This window comes from Balaenoptera acutorostrata, chromosome 16, assembly GCF_949987535.1.
Source record: "Balaenoptera acutorostrata chromosome 16, mBalAcu1.1, whole genome shotgun sequence".
Taxonomy (NCBI): domain Eukaryota; kingdom Metazoa; phylum Chordata; class Mammalia; order Artiodactyla; family Balaenopteridae; genus Balaenoptera; species Balaenoptera acutorostrata.
Window position 1 is genome coordinate 5341688 of NC_080079.1, and position 24958 is coordinate 5366645.

General features: G+C 46.9%; 2 protein-coding genes across 3 annotated transcripts in view; one reads left to right on the forward strand and one right to left on the reverse strand.

The window, feature by feature from the left end:
* INSYN2A (inhibitory synaptic factor 2A) overlaps positions 1–7619 on the forward strand; it is a 57704-nt gene extending 50085 nt beyond the window's left edge. The window contains exon 4 of the mRNA XM_057531555.1: positions 6764–7619. Coding sequence (XP_057387538.1) covers positions 6764–6944 — 181 coding nt within the window. The 3' untranslated portion in view covers positions 6945–7619. The remainder of the gene's footprint in view (positions 1–6763) is intronic.
* The window catches only part of DOCK1 (dedicator of cytokinesis 1), a 532415-nt gene that overhangs the window by 311878 nt on the left and 195579 nt on the right, over positions 1–24958 (reverse strand). For both annotated transcript variants that reach the window (XM_057531553.1, XM_057531554.1), the window contains exons 26-27: positions 17961–18088; positions 16106–16201 (exon numbers count right to left, since the gene is read on the reverse strand). In XM_057531553.1, coding sequence (XP_057387536.1) covers positions 16106–16201; positions 17961–18088 — 224 coding nt within the window. The remainder of the gene's footprint in view (positions 1–16105; positions 16202–17960; positions 18089–24958) is intronic.

Below are 24958 nucleotides of genomic sequence, written 5' to 3' on the forward strand. Positions count from 1 at the left end.
CCGGATTCCTGTGCATCTGGCCAGCCCTCAAATTTGGGCACTTAGATGAAGCCCAGGTGCCAGACCAGTCTTTGTATTCCAGAGGAGTCACAGATAAGAAAGATACCGAGGATGGAGCTTCAGTCAACCATAAAAGCAAGGACTGTCCTCCTGCGTGGTCAGGCTACATACCATGATGTATTCAGAAAGGTCACTGTCTATAACTTTGGATACTTTGGAATATACTTTATAGCTAGGATAACTGGCTAATGTTTTGCTTTTTATAACCATAACCATAACTTCCTTGCCATAGGCCATCATGAAAAGGGGATAGATCTTATAGTTCAGGTATTAGTATTATTGAATACCCATCTATTTCTGGTATTTTAAATCTTACAGTGACTCTGTAAACTTTGATTATGCACCTACTGTGTGAAAGAGTGGTGGGAGAAGGATTCAGAGTTATGATGAATCACTTCTATGTTCAAATTATTAATATTGGAAACTATTGGAACAAGCTCCATATATATATACACAACAGGTATATAACATATGGACATATTTTGTGTACATATGTTTGTTTTGATGAATAAGTTATAACTAGAAAACAGAGCAGCAGCATTCTGCAGAGACTGGAGGTGAGGGGATTCGGGTTCAGTTCATCAGTTTATTTCAGTTCAGTAAACAAAGAGCTCACGTGCTGAGTCTGTCACTGTATTAAAGGCATCACAGATGCAGCTGAATTCAACATGGTCTATCCCTCGACGCGTTTCACAGACCTGAGAAAAAGGAGCTATGAGCCCACATGAGCCAGAAGTGCTCTGATAAAAATGTGCAGAGAGCCTGCGTAGTGTGGCCCAGAGGAGTCTGGACAGGACGGAGGGGCGCGCACATGTGGTTAGTCTAGAAAATCCACGGAAGGAAGAGGCAACAAGTGCCCTCGGTTTAAAGGATGAGTGGACGTTTGTCAAGGAGTTTCAGGTTTTCCTAAGGTGACTCTGGGACTTGGAAAACGCGTTAGGGCAGGAGAGAGATGGCGAGAGGAAAAGCAATGGACGGCTGTTTCAGTGGCCAAAGTGAAAACTGCCCAAGTTCTTCGGGGGCAGAGGAAGGCGCTGGAGATTGCTGAGGGCGGCTGCATGGTACCCAGCTGATGGAAGCAGGCGGGAAGGGCGAGTCCAGCTAGATGCCAAGGTGCCCGGCATGGCAGCTGAGTTTGGGAAGACAGAGCAGCAGCCGGGGGAAACGATCTGATTCTGGACATGCCGGATGGATGGGGCCCCTCAGTAGTCACATGGAGATGCGTCCAGGGGAGTAGGATGGCTATTTTGGGTCCTGGTTCTCCCACTGCCTAAAGGCACAGCCGGGACCACGTATGTAAACTGAGGCCGAGAAGTAAACAAAAGGAGATGTGCTTGGTTCTCCAGGCTTGCAAGGGAGACAACCCAGCCTGTTACTTGGAGCCTGACTTTCAGCTTCTCCTGAACAACACCGTGTCATCCAAGGCGCTGACGTGAAGCCAGCCGGATGTAAAGCACTGCATTTTGAGGACGCTGTGAGAGCCATCGCACGCCCCAGCAAGCTGGCTGCCCTGGGTTGGCCTGCGTTTCCGCGCAGGCGTGGTGGCGCCGTGGAGCCCCCTGGCGGTGGGCGTGCATCTCCCCTGTCCTTTCACAGCCCCGGAAGCTCAGGTCCCTGAAGGTGGGATGCCGTACCCACGGTGGCAGAGCGTGCATGGGTCAGTCAGAGCCACACCGAGCACCGGGGACTCCGCGATCTGATTCAAAGAAAATTAAAAACGGAGGCTTCCGCTCTGCAGCCCACTGAGCCCCGCCAACACTGTCAAGGTCGGAGAAATCAGAGATTTCGGGTTTTCTTCCAGCCCAGAAAACACACAAGTGCCTGGGAGCCGAACTCACCTGCTTTTAACTCTTCACTGCTACACCCAGGGGACTGGAGAAAGGAACGTTCTAAATCCATTTCCCCTTCCATTAACTCAAGGAGCTGGCGACAGCTTGCTAAGGAAACTGTGGCAGGGCCCGGGTATTTATAGGAGCAGCAGACAAGCAGAGCACCCGCTGGAGATGCTGGGACCACGCTCCTCTGCAAAATCGCATGAAGTCGTGGGGAGAAGTGTTACTACAAAGCCCAGCAGAGACGCCGGGAAGCAGATAAAGCTGGAGCCAGCTGACAGAGCAGCCTGAGGTTCACGGCAGATTTTTATTTCTTTGGAAATGTACAGAGTAATAATTCTGTAAGCAAAGTCCCTACACATAAAACTTCTATTTTCAAGAGAAAAAGACTAACCAAAAAATGCAGTCTGCAGCCCGTGGCTTTAATCCTTCGTCACCGTGAGTCACGTAGATGTGGCCAATGGCTTTCGGCGGCACGCCTGGCAGCAGGGCTTCAGTTACCACGGGGCTCTCAACACAAGCGTTTTGTTGGATGGACGCAGGCAGGGGAAGGAGAGATATAAAACGTAAATAATGATAGCTCCCGGGGATTTATATCTTGTAAACAGCCCCAGCAGTCCTGGGGCCGTTCTGGATCACCCAGCACAGTCTGCAGTCTGCGTTGTAACTCAGGCACTAAAGGAGAGAACAGCCAGCTTAGGGGAGGCTGGCCTGACTCCAGTCCCTTCACACTCAGGCTCGGACTCTCTAGAGTCAGGACTTTTTCCAGGCTGCTTATCCTCGGAGGTGCAAGTGTTCCGCATGATGCGTGTGTCCCCTTGACAGTGCGCTACAAACGCCAGATCTGGCCTGCAGGAGGCGGGCGGTACCACCAGCAGCCTCCAGCCTCGTGTGCGGCCGAACCCGGAGACCCTGGACATTGCAGGAAGCTGTGCCAACCCCCAGCCGAGTCCTAAGAGATGAGGACAAGGTCTAGAGGCCAGACTTGGAATACACACACTCCTGTCTGCCTGTTCAATTAGCGGGTAAGTCTCTGAGCTGGAACTGCTCTGGGAAGGCAGGTCCAAACCGCACAGGGCAGGTACACTGCCCCTGACGGAGCTTAGAAGCAGCATCATGCAGAAAACCACACCAGGGCCTCCAGCCCACAGGAAAAGTGGAAAGGGAATCAAAAGACTCCCAGGTTCGAAGAGCACAACTGACCACACCCTGCTGACCCCACCCATCTTAAGATTTTACCACAGACTCTTCCAGAAAAGGGGAAGCCAGGAGTAGAAGCGGGGGAGGCAGGCTCCAAACAGATCCTGGTGTGTGTTTTACAACAAAAGTTTCAGCATCTTCTTCGATTAAGTTCTGAGAGAAGGGAGCCTGGTCACAGATTCCACCGGGAGTGGGTCCAACAGCGCTGCCTGGGGGAGAAGCCCTGTTTACCAGCAGTGAGGAGGGGGCTCGATGCGGGGGAAGAACAAGGGAGCACAGCCAACATCACCGACCAGGACAGAACAGCCCAGGGCAACGGGGACGAAAGACGAGACGGGACTTGTCTTTTACGGCTCATGCGTTAATTCTGTAAGTATTACACAGGCAACTGCTGCGATTCAGGCCGTGCTGTAGGTGCTGGGAGCAGAGACGGGACAATAGTCACCTCGTCACAGCAGCTGCATTCGGGGGATGGAGGCAAAATGATACGGAGACAAATGCAATCATCTGTAGTGAGTGCCAAGAAGGAAGAAAGGAGCGGAGTAGGGGAGCTTTCAGTAGGTGCTAGAGAGTAAGGAGGTCATGTGTGCCTGGGGACAGAGGGGCAAGGAGTGGCCAGGACACGTGCTTCAGACAGGGGAGAAAGTGACAGCCCTGAAGACGGTGATGGTGCCCACACGGGCAGCTGCAGCCAACCCCCGCCAACACGCGCCCCGTGTCCCTCCGATCAGTGTGGAAGCCCAAATCGAGGGCCATCGCTTCTCCACGAGGCAGCACCCACCCCCCATCCCCCGCTCCCAGGCCCTATCTGGACAGCTCGCTGTGTTAAACAGGGAGGGGCTCTGGGCACAGAGACCAAGTGCCCTAGACTGTCCACTGCTGGCTTCTGTCCAAGTCCTCTGTGCGGACCAGGGCAGCAGGTGCTGCTTTATTCTGGCCATTTGGCCGCTAAGACTGAAGGGACCTTTGCTCTGTGTCAGCTAGAGTCGGCCAGACTATTAACCTTCGGACACTGCCCTCTCCAGCCAGCTGTCTGCTTCAGATTCACCCCGCTGTGTTCCTCCCTAAAGGAGAAAAGTCCCCCAGTGGAAAGCACTGGACAGAGCCACGTTATTCCTACCTGATAGCAGGGCACAGCATTCCCTGGTACCCAGACATCACCTGACAAGCAGGTGCACTGCAGCTTGGGGTTACAGACCGGGAGGGAGGGGCAGGGCTCGAGGTCACCTCACTGCAGGCATCTCCCAGGGGGCGCTCACGGCCACTCACACTCCCTCCACGAAGAAACCAGCTCCTGGCGGCAGCTTCTCAGTCGTGGGGGAGTGCAGATAGGAATCAACTGACAGATGAAGTCGAGTCATTTTGTTAACAAGAACTCAGATTAGATTATGCTGTGATTACAGCGGTGGTTCTGCGGTGTGATAAATTGGTTAATAATAGGATTCCCAGTGTAGAAGCTTAATGGGAATTCAATAATTACAGGTACCCAGAATTGTACTGTTAGCCCAGCAAATGCTAGCACCCACCCTCTGATCTAATAACACAAAACCTATCTGGGCCTATTGAGATGGTTATGATCTGGAGAACATGCTTTCAGTACTAACCAAGCACCTTGACAAAATTACTCTTTTGTACCTAAAATACCATACTGGATGCTATACTGTCTTACAGACTCAGTGGCAAGGTTCTTGTTTTCCTTGTTAAATGTCCAAGTTGAAGAATTCTTGAATAGGTATTTCTTAATCATTGTTAGCTCTTGTCCCCATTATACAATCAGTGATCAACAGATGATAAGGAGAAAATAATATCTGAATTGCATCTTATAGTTTAGGAAACTCTTTCTTTCAGGAGAGAGGGAGTGGGGAGGATCCTTACCATTTTTCAGTAGATACCAGTAATACAGTAATTATTATACCCCTTCAAGTGAAGGAAACCGAACCTTAAAGAGGTTAAGGGATTTATCTGAGCTCCCACTCCCCCCCTCCCCCCCTCCGCAGCATCAGATGAAAAAGCCAGGATGGAAATCCCTGTTCTTCCTACTGGAACGATAACCGAGGCTGGTGTTTCACAAAGGCAGCACGTCCTGAGATTTGCACTTTTCACAACTGTCCCCAAGAGGAACCATGAATACATTATCCCATGTTCTAGATTAGCAAGTCATGAGTTCACGGGAGTTTATTCTATTTCCTATAAACTGCAGCATAACTCAAAGAGGCCCTTTGAAATGAGGGGGGAAAAATAATTTTTGTTTTGGGAACAGGGGGAGAACTAGCCATAAACTTCTCTGACAATATTTTTAGTTTTTTCACTAATACAGTCATTGATGATAAGAAAAATGGAACAGTGGATTTAAAGCATAAAACGGTCCATTAGATGGGTCTTGAACTTGTTTTTAAAACTCCAGATAATACAGCTTTGCTGTTTTTGTCTTTTCAAAATGTCAAAATGTGGCTAGGATTAATGGTTCTCTAAATCAATAGGATATCATGTTTGTAAATGGTTTACAGTTCCGCTGGATATAAAATGTTCTGAGCTCATGTATTATCGTCACTGCTGAGCCTTTAGTGAAATCTACTGACATTTCGACTGGCATCCAGAGCAGAAATGGAAGGAGTACAGCGTGCACATCTCCGGAGGCCTGGCGTGATGCAGCACCCAGGTTCAAATTCTAGGGGTACAGGCGAGGGAACCAGAAGGGAGGCGAGGCCCACTGCCCCTGGGCTGATCACAGAAGAGTGACACTGGAGCAGGGGGGTCCTACCCAAAGTTAGGGGGTCAACAATGGTCCTTTCCAAAGCCATGGACGGATGGGAGGACTCTAGGCCAACTGCAGCATTCTCAGGAGAAATTTCCTAAGACACAAGATATACTTAAGAAAACCAGCTTTAACCCTGTCGTTCTAACACAAACCCTATCACTAATGGCAAATGTCCTTCCCCATGGCTACCTGTTTGCACATTATGGCTTCAGCCACGTAATTACAGTTTTGTTATTTTCACTGAACACTATCTATCTTTTTGCCTGGAAAACTATCTTTGCGAACAACTAACTGAGTGATATTCAATGGTGTTGATTTGATAAAACACACTCTTTTCCCCAATGTTGGATATTTGGGCTCTTACCAGTTTTTTAGGCAGATGAGATTTTGCAAAGGAGACCAGAAGCCAAGGTCACTTCATTTTACAACTGTTTCAGGTGAGATGAATGGTTTTCTCTGACCTTGTGAAAAGTTGCACAGAGCTTCCAAATACCTGGTGTACATGCACTAAGATGACCCTTGAACACTCATATCTTCGGTTACCTCTCTGTCCCATGAAGCACATGTGTGCAGTCTATGGACAAGGGTTACTCACATGTCACAATTCTCATTTCAACGAACACAGTCTATGCTTTCACACCAACTGTGTACATTAATAAAACTTCAAAAGTTGGCAATGAATGCAAATGAGTTATTTTTCAAAGAAAATGAAACTTTTTGAGATAGTTCACAGTGACCGAGCACTAAAACATATTATAGCCAATTGCTTAATACTGAACCGTCAAATGGCATTACAAACATCATACGAATGATCATTACCCTGCTGGGATGGTACCAAATTCTGCTGTCTCTAAGGCAGCTCTTTACATAGGAAAGACCAAGCACTAAATTCTTCCCTCTCTTTTCTTTCCAGTGTGGAGCTAGATTTTAAGCAGCAAGAAGACAAACTCCAGCCAGTTCTGAGGAAACTCCATCCTTTCGAGGAAACTCAGGTCGCACACTCGCCTTACTCTCAGGAGACTTACTCAACTCCCAAGCAAAAACCCAAAACTGAATCTAAAAAGCACGGACGATGGAAACTCTGGTTCCTTTAAAACTCATGGTGTTTGGAGTCTAAAGGCCGTCTTTAAAACCCACTGGAGTTCAAAGTAAATCCTTTTCCAAAACGAATAGGACGGAGTGAACGGTGGCTGACTCGGACGCCACCAGTTCTCACCCTGCTCACCGAAAAGGCCTTTGTAACAGACCAGCTCACAGAAGCGAGGCAGTACACGTCACACCTTGCCAGCTGTTCTTTGCAGTTCGTGGATGTGGGATGTAAAACCGGAAACGAAACTTAACATAGTCAAAGATGATAGGTAAAAATTCTATGCCCGCGCCCCAGATCAGCAAGGATTACATTATCAACCTGCAGAACGGCAGGCTGTCACTCTGTAACACAGCTAAAACTCATAATTATTTTCAAGCCTTTATTTTTTTTTTTTAATACTGAGAAGAAAAAGTAGCCCTTACGTTTGCAAAGGACTTCATTTTTATGTTTAATTTTGCAAATAAGCGGGGGGGCGAGTGCAATTTTCAGCACATCAAATTCCGGAGAAAGCACAATTTTTTTCAAGTGGTCGGAGACCATGAATAATCTCTAAAATGTGACTATATGTATATTTGCCTCATGTGCTGTAGCGCTAAGCCAAGTGACATCTCAGCGTCACACTGAAACCTCAAATTCAGCGTTTGCTTCAACTCCAGACCGGCGACAGGCTTACTGCTCCTCCTCCAAATGCCCAGCAGCCAGGAGTCCCCCAAAGTCAGGACATGCCTTTAATCACTGCAAGTTGACAGGGTCAGAGCTATCGGACACTAAGCTTTCATAGATCTCATTTTTAATCTTTTGGTACCCAAAGGCCAAATGATAAATCCTGGCAAGAATTTGAAAACACACGTGGAGATACACAGCGGATAATACAGTCACCAATAAATCACAGGCGTTCTCTGCCACCGGAAAATGTTTCTGTGGATCAATCTTTGAGACACTGTTCATCATGAAAGCTCAGCCAGACGTTTTATACAATTCATTATGCTTTGTAACAACTGTAGAAGATCTGACCATCTCAAAGAGAAACCGCGTGCTTAGTTTAGCTGCTACCAACAAACCAACTAACGTCACCTACATTTAACCTATTAGTGAGTTGTACTAAATGACATACGTAGGGGAAAGCTGTGAATCAAATGTTTTTAGGTCTTTTTTAAATAAATCGTGACACTTCGAGTTCTCTTTTGATTACACATTGCAATATAAATCTTAGTTCCTTTATTTTTTCACTCATTCCTTTGCACCTTTGCAAGTATCTTTTTATAGAAATCAAAAGCCCCTAGTCTATTAAGGACTCTTGTCTATCAAGTTTTGGCTTTTCACAGTAGCAAGTAGGGATCTTCTTTTGACTTTTTTTGGTTCAACTTTAATTTTGAGTCGTTTGTGAATGTACAAGGAAACCAAGTCTTCTGGTCTCTGTCCAACCGTTTCTTATCTAATCTCGTGCTCACACGCACACCTCATTGACCAGATGCCAATAAGGTGATTGGCCTTAGTGAAAGGATCTACCTGCGTTTCTCAGATTGGAGCTATTTCTTGCCACGCATTTTCCTCCTGACTCAATAGCAAATCTATTTTCGTTCTGAGTGTTTTGATTCTAGAAAGACCTTAGTGGACTTGGAAAAAAAAAGTGACAGGAGTATCTCATGTAAGCATCCTTTGGGGGTTACTCAAACTATATCACAGATGTGTGCTTTAATTAAAAAAAAAAAAAACACGCATCTTTTGTGGACACGATACATGAGGATACAAATCCTTGAATATCAGTTAACAGAATTGAGAAATACTTTTGTGCAAGAGGAAGGCTAAGTTGATCCTGTACCATGAAGGAAGTGCAATTGTTTCATGTAGAGATAAAATTTAAAAAAATGTGTTTCATGTATTTTCTACTGTTTTTAACTAAAGTTATAAAAAAATGTTTGCAACAAGCTATCTCTCCTTGTGTTTTCAGAATCCCGACTATCTCAGTGAATTGAAATAAGGGTGTTAGCAGCTCTCTGATTAGTACCATAATTCCTAAACAAGAGGACATCTAGTAAACAAAGTTAACATCACTGTTTGAAAGCAGTCTAGACAAAAAAAAAAGTTAATATTTTCAGAATCAAAAAGGAAACTGAAGATAAACAAATTCCTATTTAAAAATGAAACTGTCTTCAGAATAGAAAAAAAAATATTTTCAAACCCATTTCATAGTTTAACTGCAATGTGTCCTAACAGATGATGACTCTTCTCTTAGAAAGATTTAAGTAAAATCTTTGATACAAAACCAAGGTAAAAAGTACCGTGTTCCCTCATATGTAGATGTACACATGGCATTACGTATAGAGATTAAATTATTATACTTGTCACTAAGTTCTTTATTAATTTTTAAATAAAAAAAAAATCAAAGGTCATGTTTTGTGTGGCTATTCATCTTATTTCGTGGTTTCAATAATTTGGGAAAAAAGAAGTAATCTGAGGAAATAATAATAAAGGAAAGATGTTCGGGCTGAAGAGAACTCCATCGGGTCTTTGGGAGAGGAGAAGCGTCATGGGCACTGCCTACTGGCCTGGCCTGGCTGGGGAGGGGTCAGGGCTGAAATCCAGCTCAGACTCAGTTGACCAGACCACGCACCCTGGCATCGGCTTCAGCTGCCAGGAGAACAGGATGGCTTTTAAGGGCAAAGAGCACCGTACACAGCAGCATCTGGCTGAGGTCTAACTTTTAAAGAACCTCCGGGGGACAACTGAACACACTGGTGTTTCCAGGGCAAATCCTGTCATGCCCCCCTGGAGACAGGTTCTCTCTAGATCATCCATCAAGCAGGTCCGCAGCCCCAGGGGGTCGGCCACCTCCTTCCTTTCTTCTTCCCTCCCCGGGGTGGGGGACCAGCGGCCCCAGTGGGACTGAGCACCCTGCCTCTCCTACGGAGACCAGCCCAAACCAACCACCTCTCCCAAGGGAGAGGGCCCCCTGGAAACTTAGGAGAGGAGAGGTCACCACCCCCTTTCCTGGGCTCTGCAATAGCAGAGTCCACTTGCAAGGTGCGGGAGCAAGGATGGGGCTGAGATGGAAGGCTCCCACTGCCTCACAGGTTCCTCTGGGGAAAGAAGTGGGTGAGTGCAGCTCAAGTATAGGATAGAGAGGAAGACCCAATGCCCGGAGCACTGGGGGAAAGAACTCCAAGTCACGTTCTACGATTATCTGTGAGCTGAATACTGGTGCAGCCTCAGAGGTCCTCTCTTATCGATAACTAGATCCAACAAAGGGCATTCTGCCACATAGGTGCCCACCACTCATTCTGAAAGTGTGCGACTAGCCTCCAAGGAGAGGTCCCAGGCCTCTGCATCTGGTCCTTCGATCTCAGACTCTCCCCTAAAGCAGAGTAAAATTGGGGAGAAAATCAAGGTGTGGGGAAACCTTGCTATCTTGGAAAGGGCATATGAAGTCGGCAGAAGTTTCCCGCATCCTATGAGGCTGCCAAGGTGTCCGCTGCCATGGAGACCTGAGGTGTGGTAGAAATGGCATCATCATTCATGGACCCACACCAGGCCGAATGCAATCTCAAACAGCAGCAACGAGCACACCCTGCAAAGCCATTCTCCTTGGGGTACCATCATAGGCAAGGCAGATACACAATCCTCAATTCCAACTCAGAAGACACACCATTAAATTCAAGTGCTTGCTTTGTGCTTCTTATTGAAGACGGCAAGGACAAAATACAAGAAACGGGCCATGAACTCCTCCATTCCACCCTGTCTGTGAGGGCACAACACGTTTACAAAGCCCACCACAGCTGGAATGATTCTTTGGGAGCATTTTTATCAGCGAATAAAATTTGACGTGACTAGTAAGGAAGACAGTGTCACTGGTGCAGTGTCACCTAAAGATAATGGCAGCTGCCTCGACATTGATCGACATTGATCGACATTGATCGACATTGATCGACAATCTCCTTTTATCTGGAAAAGCTCCACCACTGGCACATCTGGCATGGGATAAGTGTGCAACCAACTTACTTACCGGAAGAGAAGAACTATACGATTCAGAAATAATGTTCTGTTTTGTGAACTAGGGATAACTCATCGTGCTGTAATGCTCAGCATATGTTTTGGCAGATGAGAAGGTCATATGCAAGCAGCATAATGCCTTTTAAGGAGCTCAATAATTAATGTAAGATACGGTTTGGGATGAATATGCAAGAATTGCACAGCATATTTTACCCAGGTAATGATACGGTTTTCATTTCCTCTGCAGTAAATCCACAGTCAGTGACCAACCTTGAAAAAATACTACGGCCACAGAAACATGTGAAAGGCAGGAAAAAATCGCTATACCGATACCATATGGAAATGAATTTATAAAGTCATCAGAACTCACACGTGTACCTGTGATAGGGTGATTTTCTGGAAGTCAGATGTTTTCTAAGTAGGTTTATTAACAAACATACAAGTTAGAGACACTTTTTGCAACACTCATAGAGAAAAACCAGATACTGTCCACTTGAAACTTTTATAATGCATTGCTTTCTTTTGCAAGGCAAGATTAAGAATAGTATTTTGTTAAAAGCACATTCATATGTAAAGTCCATTAGAATAAATATCGTAAAACGAATGTTCGTGCATGGGGAAATAACATCTTTGTGTAAATATCTGGTGATGAATCTTGGTAAAAGGGAGACCAAGTCTATTACAGTATCTTTTAAATGAAGAAGTATGTCAGGTCATTATAAATCACGCAGGCTCAAAGACATCAGTGGATTTTCACTAGCAGCATCTCTTCCCCACCAATGGTGCCGCTGTCACGATGAAACACACCGCACCCATCTACGTCCCCTACAGCTGGTGTTCGGAGTAGAAACAAAAGAACTTCCATCACTTGAGTCTAGGGAATCAGGAGGTCTGGTGGTCACAAGAACAAGTGGAGAATGCAGGAAGAGTGTTTCCCTTTCCTAAGCCTACTTCTGTGGATTTTCCAAGGGAACTTTTCTTTTGAAGAGGGCCACATTTTCATTTTCGTGAATTAGTAATTTTCAGTCTTCCAGTGTGTATCCAGGCCATAGAAAAATCTTTAAAAATCCTTCTCACTCAATTACATTTTTAAAGGACCCATTAACAGAATGTAAATCTGATTATTTGAAAGAGGCAGCAGAGGCTAATATCACAAGAGAAGGAAGGGTCACGTGTACTACTCATCCTGTCTGCTCTCAACCCAGCTCTGTTTACAGCACTTACTCCAGCAAAGACACAGGCATGTGTGTGTTGGCGGGGGGTGGGGGGGGTGTCAAGGGAGGGGTAACCATGTCACCTGCCCACCAGACAAGAGCACCTAAGCCACCATGGCCCCCTGCTCAGAGCCGTACACAATGACCAAGAAGGTGCCCAACGCTGATGGCCTAGACATCTTTTCAAAGAGGAAGAGAAAAATAAAATCTGAAATCAGACAATGTAAAGCTCAGCACCTCACTCAATTATGCTATAGCATTAGACAATCCTGGGATAAAGATAAAATGGCATCTTAATTCTGTGGCAAGGTTACTGCAAGGCTTCTGTGTTAGGGCCTGCTGTCGGCATCCACACAATCTACAATCCTACACTTGCCAAATGGAGTTTTATTTGTTAAAAAAAAACTATAATACTTAGGATCATGGCATATTTTTATCCTCTGCCTGAGATGCATTCCAATAGCCCATTTCAAATATAAAGTTGAAAGGTATAAAATGAACTAAAACAAATGATATATAACCAACTGCATGGTGTTTACAAGGTACCACAGATACAGTTAAAAGAAGACGCTTATACAGTACATCACAGTTTAGCCAATGGCGTGTGAAGCTCCCCACTTCTCAATTCCATATATAAACAGATGGGGAAACTATCAGGCCACAACTGATCCCCAACGAATAACTTGTTTTGATGGAAAGAGAGGTCACGCTTCTATTACTGTTGACAATATCATGAAATAAACCATTAGGTGAAGCACAGCTATTCAAAACCTTTTTAATCACTTAAATTGTTAACGTCCATTTTCAGCGATTATTTAGAATTTGTGAGCTGATTCACAGTTATACCATTTCCATTCCACTGATGCAAAAAAGAGGAGCAAACACATAAGGTTTGGAATCTCTGTGGTATAATGGAATGTTGTAGCTACGCCCAAACAGGCCTATAAACCATTTTCTGCTCTTCTTCCACTCTAAAAGGGCCACCGATTAAGTTTTTTGGCCACCTTGTCAGGGATATTTTTTTCCCCAGATCTTCCTCTCATCTAAATTCACGGAGCTACAACAGTGACGTTAAGAAGCTAATGCATACATCTGCATGGGAGCCCATGTGGAGAGCAAGGCTGAGCTCACCAAGCAGGGCAACATTTCAGCCTCACTGCTCGGTGGACGCCACAGAGGGGACTCGTGGTTCCTTGATGACGGAAAGAGTCTCTGAACATCTCCAATTTGAAATGGACAATGTCCTTCCTGTAAACATCTTAATGCTGCTGTCATCACTCATTAAATAATTACAGTATATTCAGTTGTTTGTTTTGTTTTGTTTTGTTTTTGAGATTCCTTCCCTGACGGCCTAGTTCATTTTAGGAAGGAATTTCTGGGCTTCACATTAGAGATGCTGGCATTGGGAGGAGTTAGCTTAGGACCTCAATCCTGTTCCTGCTTCTGGAGACTTCTGCTGGAGAAGGACAGGGCGGTGGGGGGAGGCGCCTGGATGTAGGCAGCTTGCTCTAGTGCCCCCCGGCCCCCGACGGTGCCCTGGACCCCGCCACCTATGCAGTAGGAGCAGGGCCACAGCTAGGTAAGACTGAACCTGGGTCCTCACTTCATGCCCCCTTGGTAAAGGTGCAAGGGCTCTTCCCAGGCACCCCTAAGGGTTCCTTAGGACACATGGCTTCCTCCAAGCCCTTCAGGAAAGGGACAACCGATCCGTGGTCTGGCCCCTCTTCCTCCAGGACATCCTGACATTTGGTCCACGAAAACGACTGAAGGTGGCAAAGGGCAAAAGGTGCTTATTTCCCTGGGCGGCTGCCTCACTAACTACGATGCAGAACCAGGAGGAATTCTGAGTCCTCCTCTGGACCTCCTGGACCACCACTGAGATCAGCATCATGAGTCTGAGTCTTACAGAAGACACCAAGGAAAGCCAGCTCTGGCGCCAAACCCGGGCTCCCCACAAGCGCCGCCATGCGAGCTGTGGGTCTGGGACCGTTTCCCATCTCTCTGCAAGGCATTTCTGCAGGGGCCTATGCACGATGAAGGGGAGGGTTAAGTGAGGATCCTCCATTCATTATACAGTGCCCAGCACGTCCACAAATGCTCGGTGAGGAGCAGCTATTACTTTCGCCACTATTATCACTACGTCTGAGATATGAGAAATTTCCCAAAGGCATCCGGGACCATGTGGTCTGAGAGAAGTCACCATGCTCCATTCTCGATCCTCTGATTGAGCTGCGAGCACGTCTTACAGTCTTGCCCCAGGCTAAGGTCCCATCCAAACTGTTATGGGCTTCCTCCCTGCCCTCCTCTCCCCAGTTCAACTGCTGGCCAGTGTGGGCTTATAACCCAAGTGAACACACCCCTAACCAGAGACAGAACCATCTCGTCAGTTCACTGGCCTCCACATCGGCCGTCTCCACCATCTGCCCATCGTGAGTGCCCAACACGTTCACTGTGACTCCGTGACAGCCAGAATGTCACCTCAGCCCCTCTGCTCCAGCCTGTTCCAACAGGGGTCTTAGCAGAATGACACCAAACTGGGTTCAACTTTAAGCCACATTCATTCTTTCTACTTAAAGCCCTCCTGAGTTCCACAATGAGAGAGTGTTCCAGGGGCACCCAGGGCACAACCCCAAGAAGACAGGAACACCGGACCCCGGGGGTGCCCCTAGAGTCACCCCAATTCTTCCTCCACAGGGCTCAGTCTCTACCCACGTATACAAAAGCATTTCCAGATTACAGAAAAGAATCGTTATGATGAAGAGCATGAAGAGGCAAGTGAGGGTTACAGAATAATGGAAAAGTCCACTGCAAGCAACGCCAATTTACAAGGAAATATTTTATTCCCTAATTTATGCATGCTATAATCCAAACCTAAAAGACATACACCTTAAAAAGGAAAATCTGCACATAACATGTGCTAAAACTCTGAGACATAAACTAGACAATTTTACTGGATGGAAACATACAAAGGCAGCAGTTATTCTCCTGTTATTCACCCAAAACCACAGACCGCATCCTTTACTGTGATGCAGCCGCAGAAACCAACACAAGCCCAGCGCTCCGGTCGTGCTTTGCTGTCTGATGGAGATAGACGGGTCACTGTACTTGATCCATTCCCAGGCTACGCAGACAGAACTAAAATCACCCAAGGACCATTCCCAGGCTGTGCAGACAGAACTAAAATCGCCCAAGGAAGACCAATGTGCCTAGTCTGATTGCCAGCGAAGACTCCAACTGGATTTTCTGTTCTGTGATTAGGAAAGCTATTTTTTTGAAATGCGATCCACCAAACTTAGTTATACAGTAAGATGTACTACAAATGAAAGAAATTAAATGGGACCTACAAATGCATCTTTTGCCCACGAAACCAAATTTAGGAATAATGATGGTGAGGAGGAGAGTGGCAAACTCTGGAAACAATCACCATAATATGAAAATGGAAAGACTGTCTAAATTATTGTTAAAACTCTGAGAAAAAGAACAGATACCATTCCTTGTCTCGACAATCTGAACAAGACAGACATCTACAATACTTTACAGTAGACATAAAATAGCGATGTTGGAGTGCCTCAATTCCTTTTTAAGGTCCTTCATAAAATTTTATTAATGGCATCTTAAATGTAAATACGTAGAAAGAAACTGCCATAAGAATGAGTACTCAGAAGGACATATACATCCTTTGCTAGACGCAAGCAATGAGAAAACTAGAACCAAATGTTGGTTTGTTACTCTTCAACTTTGACACTTACTTATAGAATCGTGGAAATGAGTACCTTTAACCTACTAGACTGTAAATCACTGCATCCCAACTGCTTGCTATATCGTAGTACAACACGGTTAGTTTCAAAAGGCAGGTGGAAAAGAACCACATGGATTTTCGGGCTTGAGAGTGAATGACTTTCCCGGGAAAGATGCTCTCAGCCACAATGAAACCCACAAGCGCGTGTCACTGAGCACTTACGATGAGTTCGGAATCCCGCCCCATGGAAATGACGGTTCGGTTCACTGTCCGGAGAAGCTTCTCCATAATAATCTGGACATGCCTCTGAGTTGGTCCCTGCAGGAGGACACACCAGTGTAAATAAACCACCACCTAAGACAGTCATAAACGTGCCAGTCCCGCGGCTGTCACTGAATCCATTTATCCTGTAAAGAGTAAATCAATTACAACCCTTAACGAGAGGAAGAATGGCCCTTGTCAGAGGCAAAAGCCTTCACAAAGAAAACTCAAGGCATTTTATTAATTATAGTCCATTAATGATAATGTGTTATATAATCATAGTAATTTAATTGAAGCAAACCTTAAAAATAAAAGCAAATCTGTTTAAACAATATAATGTTTATGATCCCTGATTAGCTCACCAATGAGTTTTCTAAAGACACTTGGCCATTTGTAAATGGAAGGCTGACAGATAACAAACAGAGATGGCTCTGCATGTCAGATCCCAATAATGTGGGAACAGTCACATAGAATCGAATGTTTAAATATCATTTTAGCACACTACTTAAAATTCAGAGTGCCAGAGAACCTTCTATCAGCAAGAATTTGCTCCTTTATTTTGTGTGTGATGGGACTGCCGATTCTTCTTCATGAACTTTGAACGGGTTTAAATGGGCTTTCTGGATGCTTCCGCACAGGCCAGGCAGGCACTACCTCCTCTGTGAGGCTTGGCCACACACAACCTCTTTACTCCCAACCTTTCATCTGATAAGAAAAGGAAAAGGCCTGGCATGGGAGCCCCGGAGGCTGGGCTGTGGGTTAAGGCTTCCAACACCTTTCAAAGGCAAAGCCCGGGAAGAGCGGACGTAGCCACCATCCCAATGAATTATTTTACCTTATCTCTTCCTTCAAGGGCAACACCCAGGCTCTGACAGAATGAGCAGGTGCGGCAAGGAAGTGGGCAGGACAGGCACGCGTGCACACGCGTGTGTGTGTGTATGTGTGTGTGTGTGTGTGGACTGGGGAGGTGGCAGGAGGTCACGCGGGGGAGAGCTAAGAGCAAGTCCTGCCGACTTAAAATCCTGGTCCATCTGGCCACTGCTAGAGGCAGAGACAGACACGGCCCTGGACACCTGTCCAGACACACCTGGAGAACCAATGACTTTACATGTGTGTGCACACGTGTGCCCAAATGAACGTAGTGGGTACCATGGGGTCAGGGAAGCATAGGGTCAGATGTTTCCATATGTGCTTGCACCAGCTTTTGATTAAGACAGAAGGTCAGTGGAATAAGCATACAATTGAGAAATGCAAAAGGAAATACCATTTAAAAAAAAAAATAGCCAAGAAAGCACAGAAAAAAACTGCCTGTCGGGGGAGGAACCCGGGAAAAGGGGCAGAGAACTGCTCTTCTCAAAACTCTCAGATGCACTTAAAACAACCAACAACAACTATGTGCATGTATAAAATAATAATATTATCTATTTATTAAATATAAAATAATAATTGAAAGAAAGTAGGCAATTAGCCTCCCTTTGTTTATTTCCAATTTTTAATATCAAAGCCTTTGACCTTAAATATCAAATCTAAGTCTTGGGAGTCACCTGGCTGAGAAGTCACAGGAAACAAACATAAAACAGTATCTTCAGTGCTGAAAAGCACACGTGGTAATATAATCATCATGCTTTACACATAAATAAAAAATAATTTGAGGATGCAACTCTAGAGAGAGAAAAAGAAAGGGTAACCCTTAAAATTCAGGCCATACTTTTTTAACTGAATCAAACGTGACTTGGTCCTGGGAGGCCGGGGCCCCTGGGGATCGCAGGCCCACACTTGCTGCAGGGTCCACAGAGGCAGCCCCACCATCACTCACCACGTCCTTCCTGTACAGAACCTCCAGGATGTTGCTGAGCAGCTGGCAGCAGGCCTCCAGATCTTCCTGTCTCTCCAGATGGTACTTGAGCTGATCCGTCATCATGGGAAGCAGGATCTCTCTGCAGTCTGCAGGGGACACCGGGTTGCCAGTCAGCAGGAGACCCACCAAGATGCCAACTCTGTTTGCTAGAAGCTTGTTTTCCTAGCTCGTGACACTGCGTGTTACATTTACATACTCTGCAATGTGAAACTGACATCTGGAGGGGGTCAGACTACTTGACTGGAAGGAAATCACATGAAATAATTCACTCACGTGTGCACGCATATGTGTGTGTGTCACCATGTAAATACACAACGATAATTCACAAACAAACATATAAATACATATTCACATATATCCAATAGTATGTACATAAATACAAATGCAAACAAGCATGCTGGGGTTTTAACTAATTTTCTGTGCTGAACTGTAAATTTACTGATTTGCAACTTTAGAAGAAATACTTGTTACAACAAAAATGATTTGAATTGCAGCTCTTCTTATTATTTCCTAGGAAGACCAGAGCATGGTTCCTTCCTGCTCCCATATACCTCCCAAAGTTTCCTGACCTTGGCCGGTTCCTAGCTTACTAAATTCCCCACTTAATGTTTACCCACTCAGGGACAACTTTCTGCTGGGCTCACATCTGCAGAGGGACAGTCTGCAGGGGGCTGAGAGCTCAGGCTCTGGAGTGAGGTTGTCTGGGTTTAAATTCTGTTGGCTTCCTTGCAAGGTTATCTCGGAAAGAGCTAGTTACCTCTCTGAGCCTCGGTTTCCTCATCTCTAACATGGGCACAGTGGCACTAGCTACTCGCAGGTTTGAGGCACAATGTACTCCTGCAAGGTGAGGCATGAAGGCCTGGGCCTGGCACAGGTGAGATGCTCAGGACAGGGTACTTGCTCTTACGATGTGATATAGATACTGGTGAAGAGCCCCAGCCCCTCTCTGGTCTCCCAGACCCCTGGGCTAATGAGGGAGGGGGCAGCAGGGAGCAGGTATTGACCTTGGAGGTGAAAGTTAGGGAGGCAATACATTCACCTGCTGGGAAGAGGAATCAGAATTTCCCACAAAGGGTGGGCCATCGAGGAAAAGGAACCCTATTCACAAAGTCAAGTAGACAGGAGCAGATGACATATTCACAGAGCCACACGCACAGTTCAGGAGGGTGGGGAGAGGAGAAGCAGAATAAAAGACCAGACGGGCAGCTGGATTTCATCCTGAACATGATGGATGAGACAGAAAGAGGAGGAGAACTGGAAGATGCTGACAGGGAAGGGATATGATCAGATCAAAAGGCCAGAGGGAGCCGCCGTGACGGCGCCAGGTAGGGCAGTGGAGATGGGAGGCTCATTACTGGACAGTTAGCTACTGCAATAGTCCAGGCAAAAAACATTAAAGGCCTAACCTACTGCCACAGTGGCAAGTTTGAAAGAAGAGGCCTTGAACAAAAGCAAACTGGAGGCAGGCTGAACACAGTGGCAGGTGATGAAGTGGAGAGGAGGGTGGGGGCTAAAGGAGAGTCAAACACAGCACCCCATCTTCATGATGAGTTCATCCAAGGCACCATGTGATGCCATCCAAGGAGAGGAAACTGGGGACAGAAGGGTGTTTAAGGGCAGAGAAAAGGACCAGGTTCTGGACAAGTTGAATTTGAGTTGCTGCTGGACATCCAAGTGGCCTCATCTAGTAGGCACATGGAGAGAGGGTTCTAGACCTTAGGGATTTCCGGCCTTACAGACTGAAGAAGCAACAGCCCTAGGCCATAATAAATGCCAAGTATGTGAATAAGATCATCAAAGAGGAACGTGTAGAATGAGAAGGGAAAACTGTGAATAGCAGTCAGGATGTTGGTATTAGAACAGAAGATGTAGCGAGGAAAGATGTGGGCTGACGCAGAGATGAATGACGTCACCCAAACCAAGGGAGGGCAGGTGGCCAGCGTGGCCAAATATGGTGGCAAGAACGGGTAGAAAAGCACAGCCCTGGGATGTGACAATAAAAAGCACACGGAGGGGAATTCCCTGGTGGTCCAGTGGTTAAGACTCTGCGCTGCCAATGCAGGGGGCGCAGGTTCGATCTCTGGTCAGGGAGCTAAGATCCCACATGCCGCGCGGTGCAACCCAAAGATCAAAAAAAATAAAATTAAAGAAGAAATAGATAAAAGCAGATGGAGTCCTTCTCAAGGCAGCTTCCTGGAGTGGGATGAGAAGACAAAAATAGGAGCACAGACACGGCTCCGGAAAGCACGGCTGTGAAATAAAGGCACACTGGGGTCTAAGGATCAAAGATCACTTGGGTTTTCATTTGTTTTTTAGGTAGGACAATAGAAAGAATGTTCAGAAAAATCAAAGAAAAATAATGAACCAGACACAAATAAGATTCGAGATGAAATACAATTACTAATTGTCTCTTCCTGTCGGGAAATCCCGTTTAACACCAGCACCATCCATCCCCCAACGTGAACTGTCTGCTGACAACACCAGTTCCGTACTGTGAAACCAGCCCAGCCGCTGTAGGTCTCTTTAAAATGCAGTGCACGAGAGAAAAGACAGCAGAGCTGGGAAACATTAAATATCCTGTGCTTGTTTTTAGAATTTTACATTTTAGGACTTCCAATGTTAATGATACCTAAAAGCATGTCTTGCATTAATGTTTCCTGAGTTTTCTGAATATACGGAAAAAATAAGCATGCAACATTGGAATGGCTCCTGAAAGTATGCAGAGACTTGCTTAGAAGACTTTCCCAAGAAGTACACGGTAAAGAAGGCATGGGGATGGAGGCGCAAGGCAGCTCAGGGGGAGGTGCAGAAACCGCACACGCCCTTCTCCTGCTCTGCCTTCCAGGGGACCACATGTAGGAAGCTCTCACGCTAAGCCTTTTTCAAGTTCCATTTTGATTCAATCCCTAGAAAAGGAACTGATAGCAACTCCATTTATCCAGATTGAGTTTTGTCCAATGAATATATGAGTATATGCATTTACTTGTTGATGTCACCATTACAGTAATCAATACACAGGCAGGGGTAACGCAGAGATGCTGAAGTGCTGCGTATCTTCCAGGCAGAGGCCAGCCGGCCTTGGATGACTATGATGTCAGGAGTCGCCGAAGGTCAGGGAGTGAGAGCACAGCACAGGGAGGAGGCGCTGTCCCATGGGGACCAGGCAGTCTCTCCACACTGGTGCTCCTGGATGTCACGGGCCATCACACGATTCCCTTATCTTCCCACCCAACCCTTCCTGTGATGCCAAGGGTGAACACAGGGCCCCGTGGAGAGCATCTCTCTGAATGCCACAGCCCCTTGAACTTGTGATGGAAGTGCTCGCAAGCCGAGACAGGCTGCCAGCGTGGAGGGGAGCGGGGAGCCCAGGCGTCAGAGAGCCGCCCAAGGACAAAGCCAGTCCAAGGGACATGCCACAGGAAAATGACCATGTGCAGTGAATCCAGCCTGAAAATGCAGCTGCCCAAAATGCTGACCCACTGCATACACGAACTCCACAAGCATCCCAAACCCAATGTCTTTCCTACACAATCCTGACGTTCACAAGTTACATCCGCCCCAGTAGCTCTGTTGACCTTAACCACATCACAGCACAACATCCACAGGAGGGGCTGCACTCCCAGCTCCCAGAACCCAAGGGGCAGGAGAGGTCCCTTGGCAAAGCTGTCTGAGTGCAGCCCCGCCTGCGTTCATCCTCAGGGGCCCAGGCAGAACATCTCCAGGGTGAGTCCTCTTTCCCTCCCACCTGAAACACGTCACCCAGTGTGACCTCAACAGGGGGTGAGCCCTCGGCCACCCCTGTCCGCGTGGTCCTCCCTATCACTGCCACCACCGTCCTGGGGATAAGTCTAGTCTCCAAGACATGTCAGTGGGAGAAGTAAGGGCCACGAAGAGCTGAGAAGGTAAAAACAGACCCTGACCACGTGACCAAGGAAAACATGACAAAGGAGGCTTAGCAACGCCATGTCTGAAACAAGCCTGGGAGGGACCCAACAGCGGCAGAAGGCCGAGTGGGCTTGCTAGGCCAGCGCGGGAGCAGGCGTGTGTCCACGAACAGCCCTAGAAGATCAGAGGAACACAGCTCTGGACTCAGAGATGGCAGACATGGCTCTTTAGGCTCTGGCAACCCAGATGCCCTGGCCGAAGTCCATCCCATACGACCTCATTTATCTGTCACGCCGGACAGGCAGGTGTGCACTTCACCGTTCCCAGAAGTAACTGAGTGTGTTGGTGTCGTCTGTCAGAATTACTCCAGGGGGAGGGAAGTGATGGCCGCCCCGTCCATCCTCCCGGGGGAGAGATGCTATCAGCCATCCTTGGCTACCTGGTGGGAACGCCCACCCTCCTCCCAGCCCAGGGGTCTGTGATAGCTCCGTGCATTTGTTATCCAGCCTCTTCTGAGGCTTTGGACACCAAACTTTTGGACACTTCGCTACCATTCTGTCACATTTAGAGACATTTCATTCTCCTAGCCCCTGAGAACATAAAAAACCCATTTGTTATAATCCTTCAGGTGGACCCATAGTATTTACACGTGGGATGTTTTCAACATCCATAGGATAACTGTAGCTCTGACTCTATAACCCACCCCACCTCTGGCTGGTCAAGATAAAGGCAGGTCACGGGGATAAGCCTACTTCATCGAGAGGATGAAACAAGACAACACGAGCAGGACTTTGTGAGGGTCCAACATTCCTGTGTGGAGGACCACACCTCCGGCCCCAGGACAGAGCCCCAGCCCCTGACCACATGCCCATCACAGGACCAGATCTCCAGGCAGAAGCAGCCTCATGCCTCGGCTTTTCTTACAGGCACAATGAGCACCCCAGGCATCTCATGCAGGCCTCCAAAGACAGAGGGTCACAGGGCAGCAGCACCTTCAGAAACACGTCCCAGGGCCCCACAGGAGGAATGGCAACGCCCCAGAGTCCTGCAGCGGCCGCAGGGACCAAAGCTGGAAGCAGCCCAAGCTGACACACCCACCTTCTTGGGGAGCCGTGATCAGCAGGCCCCAGCTCAGCCCCCCGACGGTCCTGGGGACAGGCAGGCCGCAGGTGCCAGCTCTTGGACTGCTGGGAATTACGACTAGCTCTGTGGCCTGTTTCTCCTCCTGGGACGCAGTCTCCGTGAGAGCAGAGGTCTTGTTATCATCCATGGCAGTAGCCCTCACACATACACTAAGACCTGACAGTGGAAGTGTGTGTGTCCGTGCGTGCACATATGTGTGTGCAGTGACTTCAAGCACGTGTGCAAGCGTGTGTGTGTGCACGCGTGCATATGCTCATGTGGAGAAGTGCGCTCTTCCCAGCAGGACAGCTGCTGCATAGGACTTTTGTCCATAGGACTTTTGGTCCTTTTTCATGAGCAAACGTAGCACTTTGCTCCTATCAGTCGAGGAAAGACCCGCAGCCACCCCGTCCCATCCTGGGAAGACACCAGAGGGACAAAGGCATCATAGCAAGATCCCTCCTGCCTTTCTGGTGACTCAGTTTCACTGGATAGTGTCCAAGCCGATCCAGACAGCAGGGTTCGGGCGCACGGGCACACGTGTGTGTGAGTGTGCATGTGCTCGCACCCGCACACGAGCGGTGGTCTGGGGTCACTGTGATTACAGGTGCAGGGTATCACAGGAGAGTCTGCAGTGAGAGGCAGGTCCACCTCCTGGTGCCGTCCCAGCCACCCAGCAGCCCCCAACCAAAGCAAAACAAACCTCACTTTACAAAGGACGTCCCCTACTCTGCATTTCAGCTCCTTCCAATTTTTTTTCAAGAAGTGGTGGGACACAAGTTTGGAATAACACTAAAGATCCTGAAATTTTATTGCAAGTCAAGACAAAAAATTAAGAGCACAGAGGAAGCTACTACCCCACACTCACACCACACACACTCACACCACTCACACACACACCACACACTCACACACACCTCACACCACACACTCACACCACATGTACACACACACCACACACACACACACTCACACCACACACACACCACACACTCACTCTTGCACACACACACACCACACACTCACACACACCACACACACACCACACACTCACACACTCCCACCACACACACTCACACACACACCACACACTCACACCACACATACTCATACCACACTCACACCACACACACACACCACACACACACCACACACTCACACCACACACATTCACACCACTCACACTCACACCACACACTCACACACACCACACACACACTCCATACACCACACACCACACTCACACACACACCACACACACTCACACCACACACACTCACACCACACACACCACACACACACCACACACACATACACTCACACACACACACCACTCACACACTCACAGACACACTCCACACACACACACCACACACACTCACACTCACACTTGCAATGAGCTGTTTTAAAGCATCCAAGGAAGAGGAATCTCCTGTCATATTCTGAGTGTCCCAACTCTGTGTCCTGAATACCCTTCTCCATGAACAGAATGTCATTTCTCTAGCATGATTTGTGCCCATTGTCCCATTTGGTTCAAAACAGATGGCCCAGGAAGCTGACTATCCCCCCACTTCAGAAAAAGAAGAAAAAAGAAAAAAAAAGAAAGAAAAACAATCAACCAAACAAACCCTTATATTTTAAAAAGAAAACACATTTCAAATAAACTACCCATAGATAACCACATGGAAAACAGCTGCAACAAATACCTGACTGGAAGTCTAGGAACCTGGGTCAGTCTATTCGATTTTGTTTGTTGGCTTTTTAATTGGAGTAGAGTTGATTTACAATGATGTGTTAGTTTCAGGTGTACAGCACAGTGATTCAGTTATACATATATCTAACCTTTTTCAGATTGCTTTCCATTATAGGTTATTACAAGATATTGCTTATCACAAGGTCCTTGTTGTTTACCTATTTTATATGTAGTAATGTGCTTTTGTTAATCCCAT